A 17,618-nucleotide genomic window follows, 5' to 3' on the forward strand; every position below is an offset into this window, starting at 1 on the left:
TGGCAAGGTGCTCCATCGTGCTGGAAAAGGCATTGTTCGTCGCCAAACTGTTCCTGGATGGTTGGGAGAAGTTGCTCTCGGAGGATGTGTTGGTACCATTCTTTATTCATGGCTGTATTCATATCCCTGGACTTAATCCACATTGAGTTACAGCCTGAATTCAAAGTGGATTATATTGATTGATTTTCTTACTCATCTACACACTACCCCATAATGACAAAGTGAAAACATGTTTTGAGAAATGTTTGCAACTTTATTGAAAATGAAATATCTTGTTTACATAAACATGAACCAAATACATTTAAACTCGGTTTTTCATAATTCCTGATATTAATCCAAGTAAAAATTCCCATTCTTGGGTCAGTTAGGATCACCACTGTATTTTAAGAATGTGAAATGTCAGAATAATAGTAGAGAATGATTAAATTCAGCTCCTGACAGAGCTGGTGTAACTGAGTCAGGTTTGTAGGCTTCCTTGCTCGCACCTGCTTTTTCAGTTCTGCCCACACAAATGTTCTATAGGATTGAGGTCAGGGCTTTGTGATGGCCACTCCAATACCTTGACTTCGTTGTCCTTAAGGCATTTTGCCACAACTTTGGAAATATACTTGGGGTCTTTGTCCATTTGGAAGACCCATTTGCGACCAAGCTTTAACTTCCTGACTGTCTTGATGTTGCTTCAATTTTCCTCCCTCGTGTCATCTAGGTTGAGAAGTCCACCAGTCCCTCCTGCAGCCAAGCACCCCCACAACATGATGCTACCACCCCAATGCTTCACAGTTGGGATGGTGTTCTTTGGCTTGCAAGCTTCCCCCTTTTTCCTTTAAACATATTGATGGTCATTATTGCCAAACAGTTCTATTTTGTTTCATCAGTCCAGAGGACATTTATCCAAAAAGTACTATCTTTGTTCCCATGTCCAGTTGCAAACCGTAGTCTGGCTTCTTATGGTGGTTTTGGAGCAGTGGCTTCTTCCTTTCTGAGCGGCCTTTCAGGTTATTTGATATAGGACTCGTTTTACTGTGCATATACTTTTGTACCGGTGTCTTCCAGCATCTTCACATGGTCCTTTGCTGCTGTTCTGGGATTGATTTGCACTTTTTGCCCCAAAGTATGTTCATCTCTAGGAGACAGAACGGGTCTCCTTCCTGAGTGGAATGAAGGCTGCATGGTCCCATGGTGTTTATGCTTGCGTGCTATTGTTTGTACAGATGAGCGTGGTACCTTCAAGCGTTTGGAAAAAGCTCCCAAGGATGAACCAGACTTGTGGTCTACAATTGTCTTTCTGAGATCTTGGCTGATTCCTTTTGATTTTCCCATGATGTCAAGCAAAGAAATGTGGGAAAATATAACACATTAGATCTGGGAAAAGCTAATACAAAGAAAAACATTATTTTTTTTGGTACCATCTTTGAAATGCAAGTGAGGCCATAATGTATTATTAATGTGCCAAATTGGTTTATTAAAAACAGTTCAAGTTCATAACTGTGCACTCTCCTCAAACAATAGCACAGTATTCTTTCACTGTAATAGGTACTGTATATTGGACAGTGCAGTTAGATTAACAAATGTCATTCTTCTGCCAATATCAGGTATGGCTATGTCCTGGGAAATGTTCTTGTTACGTACAACCTCATGCTAATCACATTAGCCTACGTTAGCTCAGCCATACCGCGGGGGACCCACCGATCCTGTAGAGGTTAATTAATTTAATTTCACATTTTGTTTACAATCTTTCGGTTCAACCATAATGCATAATAAGCATCAACAGGGTGAACATATTGGGTGTATGCTGATAAGTTGGTGAAATAATTTATTCATTTAGACTTTCTTTATGGAAAAAAATATAAATCTTCATAAAAAGGGCCAAAGTCAAAATTCAGACCACTAAGTGGTCAATGTTTTTAAATAAGATATCCAGTTGGCCTCTAGTTGTAGGTAGGATCTCAATGTTACCTCCTCTCCTTGGTAGAGAAATTTGATCAATCCCTGTGTATTTGAGAGAGAAGATGGGATGGTAAGCTTCAACAAAGTGAGCTGCTACTGGATAGTCGGTGTTCTTACACCTGATTGAGCTGCGCTGTTCAGCTATGCTTTGTTTTAATTGTGTTTTAATTTGTTCTATGTAGGTTTTCCCACATGAACAGGTGATGAGATAGATGACTCCCTTGGTCTTAATTTAAAAAAAAAAATGTATTAACCCTTAGTCAGCACCTCTACACTAAATAATATTCTCTTTTATTAGACAATCAAATGAAAACATCAATACTGGTTGTGCTTATGCCACATTAAAAGCTAATGCATGTTAGAAAATATTTGTCATATCACTTTTAAGGCCTACAGAGATCATATGAAATTAATAGGGTTTCTATGATCACACCAGAGGATGCTGGTGTGAGAAGCTATAAGAGGACAGGCTCATTTTAATAGCTGGAATGGAATGAAGATTGAACGATATTGAACACATCAAACATGGAAACCATATGTTTGACTCCGTTCCATGAATTCCATTCCAGCCGTTACAATGAGCCCGTCCTCCTATAGCTCCTCCCACCAGCCTCCGCTGTATTACACCTAGGCTATTAATAAAATGTGTGCGCTTGGTTGTCCCTGACCTACCGGTATTTTTTAATCTACTTTCACCCGTATTGAAAACGTAAATACATTTGCACAATGAGTATTTCTCTCAAGTACATAGTTAGTTGTTGGTTAACTAACTAGCTAATTTTAGCATAGACATGACGAGCAGTGCTTGACTTGGACCAAAATACGCACTAAAAAATAGGTAATAATTGTAGGTGCTGGTACTGTTTATATTTAGGTGCAGGAGAAGTTGAAAATTTCAAGTGCAGGAATTTAGCACCGGTGAGCTCCTCAAAACAAGACATGGTATCAATAACAAGATGGACCTATGATTCCCCACATGGCAGCTTCATGTCATTGTTGCTTGCTATCTGACCATCCAGAATCATAACTACAGATGGACTTCTTCCCCATCAATGCACATGCATAATCTTTGTGTTGTCAGCTAACCCATCTATAGTGAATGGGAAAATCTTTGTGTAAATAATTATTTCTAATGGCAGCCTACTGTACCCCAGTGTCAGCCTTCAACTTCAGGTACTCAAATGAGATTGGGCAGCAGCACTGAGCTACCCTGCAACATCTTTTCCTGGAGTAGCTCAAACTGCATGTTGTGTCTCCATGAGACACCATTTTAACTGAATTTGGCTTGATTTCGCTATTTGAGTCTTCACATAGAAAATAATTGGTGTCACGTAATCGATGGCTTTGTCCTTTCATATATACCGTCATTGATCCCTACCACTTACATGTGAAATCCTCTTATTTCCAAAATTAATTTCCTCCTTTTCTTGCTAACTTTCCTTTCCTCTTTTCCTAGCTCCCATTTCCTCTTTTCCTAGCTCCCATTTCCTAATAGACTAGCTTCCTTTCCCTATCTCCTTTCCGAGGACCCTTCCTCTTTTCCTAGATTAATTTCCTTCTTTCCTTACCTCTTCCTAGCTCCATTTCTGTTCTGCCTTTCCTAGCTTCCTTTCCTATTTGCCTTTCTACCTTTCCTTCCCTACTTCCCTTTCCTCTTTCCCTAATTCCTTTCTTTACTTGCTCCCTTTTCCTAGGAAGCTATGAAAGGAGGAAAAGAAAGCAGAAAGGAATCTAGGAAAGAGAAGTTAATGTGTGATGCAGGGATTAACCACGGCCAGTAGATGGCGATAGGATTGGTTTTAGTGACGGGCTACTTTTAGTCACAGGCTGCTCAGCTGAATACTATTGCATTGTTGGAAAAGGAACCGCAAGTAATGGTGCTTTCAAGACAACTGGGAACTCGAAAAATCATGACGCCGGTGATCTTCAGGTCAGAAAGCCGGAGCTCTAGAAAGAGGCCCAAGTTCCGGACTTGGAATTCTGATTTGGATGACTGTTCAAAATCACTTTTCCCAGTTGGAACTCGTTTTTTCAGCGTTCACAGTTGTCTTGATTGCACCGAAGTCGGAGATTTCCGAGGTCCGAGTACCCGTTTGTATTTAACGAGGCATAATCATTTCACTGTTACACCTGTTGTCTACTAAGCATGTGACAAATACAATGTTATGTTATTAGATTTATCGGAATGTTCTAGAAACGTTAAATTTGCATTAGCCGAGTCATGGCTTCATTGGTGGTGCCAAGTTCCCAGTTGTCTTGAACGCACTTAAGTCTGAGATTTTCTGAGTTCCCAGTTGTTTTGAACACGCTATCAGTCGCAATACCATACAGAGGGGAAAAGAGAGGCAGAGGAGTTCTAAGAGAGAGCGGGAGGAAGTGGGTGAGCTTGAGTCGATCAAGGGAGTTGGTTTGTTAAAAAATAATGGTAGAATGTGTAAACAGAGTGAGTTGAAGACGAGGAGAAATTTAAGTGAATGAGGGTTATGTATTGGAGGTGGTAGGTGTGAAGTTCTCAGAGCCCGAGGGTCCAGATAAAGATGAGTCTATGACAGGAGGAGAGAAGTTTTTTGAAAAAAGTGATACATTTGTGGCTGATCCATTTGTGGTTTCAGAGTGGTTGTAACAGATTTGGATGCTGTGGAATTGGTGAGGGTAACCAGAAGTGGTCTTGTGATAATTGTTTGTGTTTCTGCTGGTCAGAGGGAGCAGGTGCTCTATGTTAAACAAATGGGGGTAAGAGATGTGACTTGTTTTGCTCTAAAGAAAAGGCCAACATTGAATGGAGTGATTACTGGGGCAGCAGTAAATGTGAAAGCTGACCAACTAAAGGGGAAGATTGATTCCTGGTGTTTGTGATGCTTGTAGTTTGGTGCGACGCAGACAGGGTGGGGTGAGTGGTGAAACAGTCATTGTCTGTTCTTTTCAGTTTTGAGGTTGAGTCTTTGCCCAACAAAGTGATGTTAGGATATATATTATCCTGTACGAGATTTTGTGCCGAATACATTACGTTGTTACAAATGTTAAGCTTATGGGGATGTGGCAGCAGTGTGTAGGAGCGAGGTTCCTAGGTGTGAGAAGTGTGCAGAAGGGAATGAGACAAAGGAATATGTAGCATTGGGGAAAGTAGTGGTATGTGTTAATTGTATGGGTGCCCATGGGGCTGGGGACCAGAAATGTCCTGTGCGAGAGAGGCAGGTTGAGGTTTCCAGGGTTAGAGTAGTGCAGAAGTTGTAATATTCTGAGGCAGTGAAGAAAGTAGAGGAAGAAGGGTCAAGGGGGAGGGATCATGAAAGGAGTGGTGTGTTTTTTAAAAATTATTATTATTATTATTTTATTTTTTCTTCCAGCTTTATTTAACCAGGTAAGCTAGTTGAGAACATGTTCTCATTTACAACTGCGACCTGGCCAAGATAAAGCAAAGCAGTGTGACACAAACAGCAACAGAGTTACACATAGAATAAACACGCGCACAGTCAATAACACAATAGAAAAAAAATAACTTATATATACAGTGTGTGCAAATGGTATGAGGAGGTAAGGCAATAAATAGGCCATAGTAACGAAGTAATTAGACGCTTTACCTAGCATAGACTTATAGATGACCTGGAGCCAGGGGGTCTGGCGACGAATATGTAGCGAGTGGTGGTGGGTGGTATAAGGGGCTTTGGTAACAAAACGGATGGCACTGTGTTAGAATGCATACAGTTTGCTGAGTAGAGTATTGGAAGCTATTTTGTAGATGACATTGCCGAAGTCGAGGATCGGTAGGATAGTCAGTACTAGGGTATGTTTGGCGGCGCGAGTGAAGGAGGCTTTGTTGTGAAATAGAAAGCCGATTCTAGATTTGATTTTGGATTGGTGATGTTTGATATTAGTCTGGAAGGAGAGATTACAGTCTAACCAGACACCTAGGTATTTGTAGTTGTCCACATATTCTAGGTCAGAACCGCCCAGAGTAGTGATGCTGGGCGGGCAGCGAACGGTTGAAAAGCATGCATTTGGTTTTACTAGCGTTTAAGAACAGTTGGAGGCCACGGAAGGAGTGTGGTATACAGTGCCTTCCACTAATATTGGCACCCTTGGTAAATATGAATAAAAAGGCCTGTGAAAAAAATGTATATTTATCCTCTTGGTAATATATATATTATATATATTCATAAAACTCTAACCTTTAAAGTCAAATATGTTAAAGGAAAAAACAAATCTTATCATAAAACAAATATTTTTCTCAAATATATGTGTGCCACAATGATTGGCACCCCTTCATTCAATACTTTGTACAACCTCCCTTTGCCAAGATAACAGCTCTGAGTCTTCTCCTATAATGCATAATGAGGTTGGAGAACACATGGCAAGGGATCTGAGAACATTCCTCCATATAGAATCTCTCCAGATCCTTCAGATTCTGAGGTCCACGCTTGTGGACTGTCCTCTTCAGCTCATCCAACAAGTTCTCTATGGGGTTTAGGTCAGGAGACTGAGACGGCCATGGCAAAACCTTGATTCTGTGATCAGTGAACCATTTTTGTGTTGATTTTGAGGTGTGCTTTGGTTCATTGTCCTGCTGGAAGATCCAACCACGGCCCAGTTTAACATTCCTTCTAGAAGCAGTCAGGTTTTGATTTAATATCTGCTGGTACGTAATTGAGTCCATGATACTATGTATCCTAACAAGTTGTCCAGGGCCTTTGGAAGAAGAACAGCCCCACAATATCAAAGATCCATCACCATACTTCACAGTGGGGATGAGGTAATTTCCTGCATGGCTATCTTTCTGTCTATGCCAAACCACCTCTGGTGTTTATAAAAAAAACATTTTTTAAAAAGATATATTTTGGTCTCATCTGACCATGGAACCCGGTCCCATTGAAAGATCCAGTAATGTTTGGCAAACCGTAGGCACTTGAGTTTGTGGTTTGATGACAGCAAAGGCTTTTTATGGCAACCCTTCTAAACAACTTGTGGTTATGTAGGTGGCAGTAGTTAATAGTTTTGGAGACTTTCTGACCCCAAGACCCAACTGACGTCTGCAATTCTCCAGCTGTGATCCTTGGAGATTTTTTTGTCCACTCGAACTATCCTCCTCACTGTGCGTGGGGTCAATATAGACATACATTCTTTTTCAGGCCGATTGTTAACCTCTCCAGTTGCTTTAAACTTCTTAATTATTGCCCTGATTGTGGAAATGGGCATTTTCAACTGTTTGAGATATTTTCTTAAAGCCATTTCCTGATTTGTGCAGCTCAACAATCTTCTGTTGCACATCATTACTGTATTTTCTGGTCTTTCCCATAGTGATTGATGGCTATGGGAACTTGGCCTGTGTGTCACCTCATATTTATACCCCAGTGAAACACCAAGTCATGGCTTACCACTTAAGCGTTCCTAATCACTCAGGTGAACTTAAAATCGTAAAATATGAATGGGAATATAGTTCAGTTAGATTTTACTCCTAAGAATTTCTCGGTGTGCCAGTAATTGTGGCAGACATGTTTTGGAGAGAAATATTTATTTCACATGTATTTTTTTCAATCATTTTACTTCAATTAAAGGTTTGATTTTTGTGAATATTTTTGAATGAAATACCAAGAGGATTTTTCACAGCCCATTTTGCTCATGTTTACCATGGGTGCCAATATTAATGGAGGTCACTATAGATCTGTACCAGTACAGAGGGATTAATCAACAAGTGATATATGTTCCAGCAAGATTGGATTTTTGGCATTTATAGCAATGGTTATCAACTGTACTGCAGGGATGGAACATAAGTCACAGAAATAAAGGTTGTGGTACCAGCTGCAGAGAGGTATTTTGTGTGTGCAAGATTTGATGTCAGAGTTACAGGGTGTGTTAAGTGGTGTTGTCCCATTCTTTCAGGCTGTTGGCCTGAATTAGGACTAAATAGATTTAAATAGTGGAGTATGGTATTTGTAATTGTGAGTGTAGTTGGATATTAGAGTTTATTTTTAAATTAAGCAAAGTATAAAGGTGTAATACTCCAGTGTAGTAGGTGGCGGTAATGCAACATTTATTGAATGCCAACTGCCGTTAAACCTCATCGAAGAAGAAGTCGCAATACCAGAGGTTCTTCTTGCTATCCCACCTTGATGTCTTCCTCAACCAGTGATAGATCTAGGGTTGCTTGAGAGGGTAAGAGATGTTGAGGAAGGAGTAGATTCAGTTGTAAGTGAACATTTAAGAACACTATGCTTTCTTGAACATATTCACAGATGGATCTACGGACCCTAAAACAGGGAAGACAGGAGCAACTTTTAGTGTTCCTGAGTTTAAGATGGCAGTGACAAAGAGCAATGGATGATTTATCTGTTTACACATTGGAGTTGATGGCCATACTATTGGCTGCAGAGTGGGTGGAGGAGGTGAGGCCAGACAGGGTAGTCATCTGCTCTGACTCCTGTGCAGCACTGATGAGCTTAAATTCATGTATATCTTAGAGCAGACAGGATGTATTGTATGAGATTTTGCAGTGTTTGTATAGGGTGAAACAGATGGCGGTATTTGTGACGTTCCTCTGGGTACCAGCTCATGTGGGAGTAGAGGGGAATGAGGAAGTGGATATTATTACCAAGCAGGCTCTTAAACGTCCTAATGTTGAGATGGAATTATCAATCAGTAAAGCAGAAGTCAAGGGATTAATAAGAACAGTGGTTAAAAATGAGTGGCAAGAGTTGTGGAACAGTGATAGTAAGGGAAGACCCCTGTATAAGATCCAGGAGAGGGTGGGGGCAGGGAGGTCTACAGGCTGAGACTGGCACCCACAGGGCTAAATAGTACATTGAAAGTGGTGGGGAAACATCGACTGGGAGGTATGATCATATTCAGGAGGAGATGGAGACAGTGGAACATCATTCTATTTCAGTGCCAGAAATATGTGAGAGAAAGGAAGCAATTGTTATTAGATTTGAGGAGTAATGGGGTTGAAGAGACATGATTAAATGAACTGCTGAAGACCTTTTCAGGGGATGTAGTATTTAATTATGTAATTCGTTTCCTTAGGGAGACGATATTATTTGGTAGGATTTAGACCTTCACTGTCTCTGGTCCACACTCCAGTCCAGTTGGTGGCGGTAATGCACCTTAAAGTTGGTTGCCAACCGAGATATAAAATCCACAGAAAAAGAAGACACACAGTCCGCGACTCATAGAAACGGTGGCTTTGCAGTGTATGGAGATAGCACATTTTTTTGTACAGCCCATTGAAACGAAATCCCCATAAGGACAGTATTGTAAATTCATTTTGTATCCCCAAGGAGAAAGCTATCATCTACAACAAGACATGTAAGTTTGTGATCTTCTGTAAAATGTAGTCCGCAAGAGCACGTTAGCGCCACTAGCTAGCTAACGTCGTTGGTTTCGTTAAGGTTATGGCAAGTTAGCTACCTAGCATACCAACATGCTTTTACGAAAGGCGGGAGGGACGCCTAGCGACGATGGGCCTTGTTAGGTATCTGTTGGCTACCAAGCTAGCTCATTTAAATGCAAGTCATTGAATATAATCTTGCGAATGTCGGTCAGTTGATTTGCTAACTAACTAGCTAGTAACGTTAGAAAATAAATGTAAAAAAAAAAATCTAGTACTAGTAACTAACGGCAAGGATTGAACTAGCTACTAACGTTAATCTGATTTAGAAACTGTTAAACCAAACTGAATATAACGAGGTTTCTTTCTATGCTCACATTGTTCAGTCATGGGCTAAATTCCCCTGCTAGCCAAATAGACGCTAGTTATCTAACGTTAGTTAGCTAATGATGGAAGTTGGCTAGGTAGTGGTCAAGTGTACCGCATGGCATGTGGTGTGCATTCCATTTCCCCCCCGTTAGCTATAAAATATATTTGCTAGTTACCTAACACAGCGGATTAATTAACTATTATATTAGCATGTTGATCGATCCCCATGGTTGTTTCCCACATTTGAACTGAATCCAATCATGACATGTTAGTAACCTTCACACACTAGTTAGCGAAGTGCTCTGGTTATAAGTAACTTTAGTTGTATTCTAATGATGAATGACTGACAGTTTAAATTAACAAAATGTTTACATACATACTATGCACATAGATAATGTCCAGTTAATCTCAACAAAATGAAAGGTTGGTCATCCGGCTGCTAACTGTAAGGAAGCCAAGAGAGATGGCTAACTAGCCAATGATGCATAATGCTCATTAATGGATGTCGTAAAGTAGTGAAGTGCATTTAACATCAATTGTCAGTATGGTAAGATAAATGTGATTTATCTTAGGCAGTGAGGGCAAAAGTCGTCTCAAAGCTCTGGTTTAGCCCATGTCATTGATAGCCTACAATGCTTACTTTTGACTTTGAACAAGAATATGGAAGGAATGTGTAACTTTAGCTATCCAGATCACTATTTAGTCAGTCAGGCCTTAATCAAATCTTGATCATTCATTGATGCATTGGGGCTATTTTTCACTACAGCATCACATGAGAACACTAAAGCAGGAAGTAGCTAATTTCAAAAACATGTCATGTTTTTTTTATCAGTTGAGTTTGCACGTTTCAAGTTAATGTCTCTATCTATGACCTCAACAATGCAGTAATAAATAACAATATAATACTAAAAATGAAAGGGTAGAACAAAAACATGATAAAGTAAGCAAGCATACTATATACAGGGTCAGTTCCAGTACCATATTTACAATGGGCAGGGATATGGTTTTTTATTAGCCTGTTATTTTATTTCACTTAGTCCAGCATGTTGGAGCTTGAAGCCTAAGATTGTCACTGTATCCTATAATCGTGCCTGTACATGTGACTATTAAACACTTTGAATCTGAGAGGTAGATATGGATAGGGGTAGGTGAGTAGGCATCACAATATATGATAAACAGAGTAGCAGCAGTGTATATGATTGTGTGTAGAGTCAGTATAAATGTGCATGATCAAATTATGGAGTGTGTTGGAGTGCCTAGTGTTTAGGGCCCTGTGAGTGTGCATAGAGAATAAAATACAAAGGTCAACTCAGTCTGTGTACCTATTTAGCAGTCTTGTCTTTTTTTAAAACATTTTATTTAACTAGGCAAGTCAGTTAAGAACAACTCCTTATTTACAAAAAAATATTTATTTACAAAAAACTGCCTTGTTTAGGGGCAGAACGACATATTTTTACATTGTCCGCTCAGGGTTTTGATCTAGCAACCTTTCGGTTACTGGCCCAGCGTTCTAACCACTAGGCTAACTGCCGCCGCATGGGGATAATAGCTGGTCAATAGCCTGTTGGTCAGACTTAATGCACCAGTACTGCTTGCTGTGCGGAAGAAGAGAGAAGTATATGGCTTGGGATTTTAACTTTTTTTTCCCAGGCCTTTCACACCGCCTGATATACAGGTCCTGGATGTCGGCCCCAGTGATGTAATGGGCTGTCCGCACCACCATCTGTAGCGCCATGTGATGGAGAGCAATGATATTGCTGTTTGTAACATATTTTGTGCTACCATGCTGTGTTGTGTGTTGCTGCCTTGTCTTAAGTCTATCTTTATGTAGTGTTGTTCTCTTGTTGTGATGTGTGTTTTGTCCTATTTATTTTTTTAAATATTTTCTTTTAATCCCCCGTCTCCGCAGGAGGTCTTTTGCCTTTTGGTAGGTTGTCATTGTAAATAAGAATTTGTTCTTAACTGACTTGCCTAGTTAAATAATAAATGCCATACCAAGCAGTGATGCAGCCAGTCAAGATGCTCTCAATGGTACAGCTGTACAGCTTTTTGAGGGTTCATGCCAAACCTTTTCAACCTCCTGGTGGGGAAGAGGTGCTGTCGCACCTTCACGACTGTGCATGTGTGTGGACCGTTGAGTTTTTTGTGATTTGGACACAAAAGAACTTGAATCTCTTGATCCGCTCCACTGCAGCCCTGTCGATGTAGAGTGGTGCCAGGAAGTCCAGGATTCAGTTGCAGAGGGAGATGATCAATCCCAGGGTTCTGAGCTTGGAGGGGACAATGGTGTTGAATGCTGAGCTGTAGTCAATGAACAGCATTCTCACATTGGTATTCCTCTTATCTAGGTGGGTGAGGGAAGTGTGGAGTGCAATTGAGGTTGTCATCTATGGATCTGTTGGGGCGGTATGCAAATTGGAGTGAGTATAGTATTTCGGGGATGATGGAGTTGATGTGTGCCATACCATCGGGCCTTGTGGGTATTGATCTGATTAAAGACTTTACGTATGTCGGCCTCTGAGAGCGAGATCACCCAATCTTCTGGGTCAGTGACGGCCCTCACACTCGGAAGGATGTTATGGTCAAAGCGTTCATAAAATCCATTGAGTTTGTCTGGTAGAAAGGTATCTGGGCAGATCACCGCTGGGTCTTTTGTAATTCGCAATGGATGTAGCCACTGCCACGTGCGGCGAGTGGCGGAGCCTGTGTATTATAATGCCACCTTATTCCTATATTGTCCTTTAGCTCGTTTAATGACTGCGGAGGTCATAGCGGGACTTCTTGAACTTGTTCCTGTTCTCAGCCCTAGACTCAGGGTCCCCTATCCTCTAGTTTAGCGCCAACCTGTGTTAATCCAGGGCTTTTGATTGGGTAAGCGGCTAACCTTAACTGTGGGGACAACGTTGCAGATGTCATTCATTGAGTTTCTTCATCTGTGTTCCCAGGCATCCGGCGACTGCTAAGTGGTATGACAGGCGGGACTCCGTCTACATCGAGTTCTGCGTAGCGGACAGCAAGGATGTCAAGATCAATTTCGAGGAAGCAAAGTTTGTTTTCAGGTGAGTTATAACTTCTGTCAGTGGAGGTTTAAAGGAGAAGTTTGGCTAACTGCTCTAGGCATTTGATAATTCCTCTAATTCAGTTTGTCACGTTTATGCTGAATTTCCTTTCACCCCTCCCTTTACCAGTTGTCTTGGAGGAACTGATCAAGTCAAACATGAGAACGAAGTAGACCTTTTCGAAGGCATTGATCAAAATGTGAGTAACTTCATTGTCTTCCTGTCTTCAGGACAAGATGCAGATAGCATCTGACAAGATATAACTAAGGGGACTTAGTTTTGCAGCATGAAAGTGTTCATGTATCTCTCTTGTACACACAGGAATCCATACACAAACGCACAGATCGGTCAGTGTTGTGCTGTTTAAGAAAAGCTGAACCTGGGAAAGCGTGGCCTAGGCTAACGAAAGAGAAGGCTAAGGTTAGTGGTGTATAATATTTTTTCCATAATATATACACTAAATGGCCAAAGTATCTTAACACCCTTTCAAATTAGGGGATTTGGCTATTTCAGCCACACCCGTTGCTGGCGGATGTATACAATTGAGAACACCGCCATCCGATCTCCGTAGACAAACATTGGAAGTAGAATGGCCAGTGCTGAAGAGCTCAGTGACTTTCAACATGGCACCGTCATGGAATGCCACCTTTCCAGCAAGTCAGTTGTTCAAATGTCTTCCCTGCTAGAGCTGCCCCAGTCAACTTTAAGTGATATTTTTGTGAAGCGGAAATGTCAAGGAAGTTTTCGGCACCAAGCTCAGAGAACAGGACTGGCGAGTGTTGAAGCATGTACAATAATTCTTTTCTTAGTTGTAATACTCACTACAGAGTTCCAGGAGAACTGCTCCCTGACAGGGATGGAAACAAATTTGTGCACAAAATTTGAGAGTAATGAGCATATTGAGAATATTGAACATTTCATGAAGCTCCCAACAGTTCTTGTGCTGCTGTTGCTTTTCATTAAGGCCATTCTACTGCCAATGTTTTATGGAGATTGCATGGATGTGTGCTTGATTTCATACACCTGTCAGGAACAGGTGTGGCTGAAATAGCCAAATCTACTAATTTGAAGAGGTGTCCACATACTTTCGTATATAGTTATTAGTTATCTATATATTTAACTAATATATCTATATAGTTAATTTAAATGCACATTTTCTGTATTTGGTGCATAATTGATTTTGGAACACTGAACTCTAAATGCATGTAACGAGCCTGGAAGATGACATCCTCCAAACGAGCATCTGCAATGCCTTTTTGTCATATAAGATATTCCTCAACAGTTAACTTGGCTCAGCGTCGACTTTAACAACTGGAAGGACTGGGAGGGTGACTCAGACGAGGAACTAGGCAACTTCGATAATTTCCAAGAGGGGGGAGACGGGGATATGGCATTCAACACACAAGAAGCGATGGCTAAAGTAAGGGCCCTAGGGCAAACTGAACTTGCACTTGAATGCTGTATGAAAGGTTGGGCAAAGATTGTACAAGTAATATATGCCAACATGGTGATATTTGTCTCCGGCTGTTCTGTGTGATTCTGATTGCAGATGATGAACAACATGGGAGGGGAAGACTGCCTACCTGATCTAGATGATGTTGATGATGTAAGAGATTTTCTGTGGAGTTCCTTCTTTCCCTCGGTATCACTTGGCTTAATACAAAAACATGTCTCACTCTAGTCGTGTCCCTCTTGTGTATGGGTTTGCTAATGAAGGATCAGTGTCTCTTCAGAATGTGTGCGACACAATATGCACTTGCAAAACATTCTGCTTGATTGCATGCTTTTTTTTCTATTCCTGTTTAGGACGAGTCTGCAGATAGTGACGATGAAAGTAAGCGAAATGTTTTCTGACCAGATACTGAGCTTTCGAATGAAATTTTATACACCGACATCCCTTAACCCTGAAAATGTAATGATGCAAAATGTGCCATGAGAAGTATATTTTTTTGACCATGGGGCCATTTGTTTACTTTACATTCTTTTTAACTGTTGGTTTTATTTTCAGAAATGCCTGATTTGGAATAAAAGGCCTCAAAATCCAAGAAGTCGGGATAGAAGGCAGGAGGAATCATCAAGACTATCTTGAAATAGAAGGCAGTGGGTAAAAACACTGTACATGAGTCAGTAGCCATATTTAAATCCAGAGCTCTTTTCCAATCAGTCCACTGAAGGTTAATGTCTATAGTGTTGTACGGAGAAGCAGTCTCCACTTCCATTTGCAGTGCTGCACTCTTGGCATATCCTGTTTTACTATTAATTGTTACAAGTAAGCATTCATGATTTGTTCTGAAGTACTGTATAGTAATCATCCTCAACCTGGAAAACAATACATGTGAAGACATTTATGAGCAGTTGACTAATGTTATGAAGTGTAATTAAACGGACAAATGTTTTACACCCCCCGCCTCATGGATCTGTGTTTGAAGTTAGTTGATCAGGTTACAATTTCTGTTTGGTTCCCTCTTGTGAGCCCCCTCCTGTGGCATATAGATAGTGATCAGAGAAACAGTTCAAAGTTTCAGTACCGTAGCCTTTAAACTTACATGTTTCCCCCATAAGATTTGAATGTTCTGAAATTCTGTCTAAATGTTGTTCTCGGATATAAATTTTATGGTACCAGTTAAATTTTTTACTAATTCCATATTGATATTATCTAAAAGCAGATCACATGAAGGCAAAATGAAAAAGGCTTGAAGCTCGGTTTGGCCAACATCTGGTTGTTTTTGTTTTTTACCTTCAAGAATCTATCCATCTGTTTAGAGTTGTGGCAGAGTACATTATAATACTCCTGGGTCTTGTATGGTGATGGGGGATATGACATGGTAAACCTGTGTATTGACCAAATTAAACTTGCACTGTCAAGAAAATATGAGGTAAATGTGTAGTTATTGGTGTGTATGTCAAACGTGTAAAGTTATCACAGGCTTAAGCACTTCAAATGATGTTGAGTTACACTGGAAAATATATATTTTTGTCTACATCGTTCTAAGAAACTAAGACTCGTGTTTCCCATGGTGCAAGTGTTTGAAGACGGGCTATGCATGTTTCATGTCAAAAGTTTTTGAAAAGACACTGCTTTCAGTGTTGTGACTTCTCATACATTTCAAATGGGAGGACATGGCTACTCTACTTCATTAATCACTGTTTACCAAAACAAATGACCAGGAATACTGCATAGAGGTGTTCCTCAACCATCAGACATCTGATAAGCTTCTCACTGTAGGTAAATATCCTAGAAATAATTCTGCTCCAATTTAGATTTGGGTATGCCATTTTAGGAGAGAATTTTAAAAAGGGGGTGGATCCTTTATCACTCACCTACCCCTTCCCTAAAATGAATGCTCTGCGCCCCAGCACCAGAGGGGGTTGTACATACACCAGCGCTTGCGTGTGCGCTAGTTCCCTTTACTTTTATTTATAGGCTACATAACCTGGTCTAATCAACGTTTGAGTATATATTGTACCGTTGGTTATCAAAATAGGTTCTTTCAGTATGAAAAGTTGGAAATGTTCTTGTGAAATAGAGAGAATGACATCACTGACCGAGATGCAGATGACCACCTGCTACCATAGGACATAGGGAAGGCTAAAATATAGCCAACAAACTGTTTGTACAAAAACATTCAATGTAGTTAATGTACAATCATATGCCTAATTGATTACAGTAACATTTGAACAGGGCCATATAATAGTATACTGTGGGAAAAGTAGTTTCTGTCACTATAATGGAATATTGTTAATGTCGTACATGGCACAACATGCAATTTTTTATGTTTATGAATTAAACATCACCCTCCCAACATCACCCTCCCAACTCCGCACTATCTCAGCATCACTTTCTGTAGCAGCATTCTGACCAGACACCTTTTGCGCTCTAATGATTCCAAGAGATTGTTTTTTTCTCCCCTCATCAATCTACACACAATACCCCATAATGACAAAGCAGAAATGGGTTTTTTGAAATGTTTGCTTTTTTACAAAAAAATAAAGAACTGAATTATCACAATTACATAAGTATTCAGACCCTTTACTCAGTACTTTGTTGAAGAACCTTTGGTAGTGATTACAGCATCGAGTCTAATTGGTTAGGATGTTACAAGCTTGGCACACCTGTATTTGGGGAGTTTCTCCCATTATTCTCTGCAGATCCTCTCAAGCTCTGTCAGGTTGGATGGGGAGCTTCGCTGCATAGCTATTTTCAAGTCTGGACTCTGGCTGGGCTACTCAAGGACATTCAGGGACTTGTCCAGAAGCCACTCATGCATTGTCTTGGCTGTGTGCTTAGGGTTGTTGTCTTGTTGGAAGGTGAACCTTCTCCCCAGTCTAAGGTCCTGAGCGCCCTGCAGCAGGTTTTCATCCAGGATCTCTCATTTCTTTTCCTGACTAGTTTTCCAGTCCCTGCCGCTGAAAAACATCCCCACAACATGATGCTGCCACCACCATGCTTCACCGTATGGTGCCAGGTTTCCTCCAGATGTGACGCTTGGCATTCAGGCCAAAGAGTTCAATCTTGGTTTCATAAGACCAGAGAATATTGTTTCTCATAGTCAGACTATGAAATGTTTTAAATTTGAGATCCTTCAAAGTAGCCACCCTTGCACACTCTTGGCATTTCCTCAACCAGCTTCATGAGGTAGTCATCTGGAATGCATTTCAATTAACGTGTGCCTTGTTAAACTTTATTTCCATCTTTATGCGTTTGACCCAACCTGTTGTGTTGTGACATGGTAAGGGTGGTATACAGAAGATAGCCCTATTTGGTAAAAGACCAAAGTCCCTATTATTGCAAGAACAGCTCAAATAAGCAAAGAGAAACAACAGTCCATTACTTTAAGTCATGAAGGTCAGTCAATCCAGAATATTTCAAGAACTTTGAAAGTTTCTTCAAGTGCAGTCGCAAAAACCATGAAGCGCTATGA

General features: G+C 40.5%; 1 protein-coding gene across 2 annotated transcripts; it reads left to right on the forward strand.

Annotated features, from left to right (window-relative positions):
• The first annotated feature begins 9,064 nt into the window (after positions 1–9,064).
• On the forward strand, positions 9,065–15,571 carry LOC109869059 (prostaglandin E synthase 3-like). 2 transcript variants are annotated; one of them, XM_020458896.2, is made up of 8 exons: positions 9,065–9,246; positions 12,583–12,696; positions 12,826–12,895; positions 13,018–13,116; positions 13,979–14,116; positions 14,246–14,302; positions 14,503–14,530; positions 14,705–15,571. In XM_020458896.2, coding segments are annotated over exons 1-8 (528 nt in total). In that variant the 5' UTR covers positions 9,065–9,244; the 3' UTR covers positions 14,725–15,571. The 2 variants fall into 2 exon arrangements, 1 of the variants encoding a protein (XP_020314485.1); XR_004205347.1 differs by having other exon boundaries at positions 9,081–9,246; positions 13,979–14,302; positions 14,705–15,105.
• The last annotated feature ends 2,047 nt before the right edge of the window (positions 15,572–17,618 follow it).

Source organism: Oncorhynchus kisutch, linkage group LG24 (genome assembly GCF_002021735.2).
Source record: "Oncorhynchus kisutch isolate 150728-3 linkage group LG24, Okis_V2, whole genome shotgun sequence".
Taxonomy (NCBI): Eukaryota; Metazoa; Chordata; class Actinopteri; order Salmoniformes; family Salmonidae; genus Oncorhynchus; species Oncorhynchus kisutch.

Coding starts and splice junctions, on each gene's coding strand:
- LOC109869059 (XM_020458896.2), top strand. Junction 12,697..12,825: donor GAAGCAAAGTTTGTTTTCAG/GTGAGTTATAAC, acceptor TCCCTTTACCAG/TTGTCTTGGAGGAACTGATC. Junction 14,117..14,245: donor CACAAGAAGCGATGGCTAAA/GTAAGGGCCCTA, acceptor TTCTGATTGCAG/ATGATGAACAACATGGGAGG.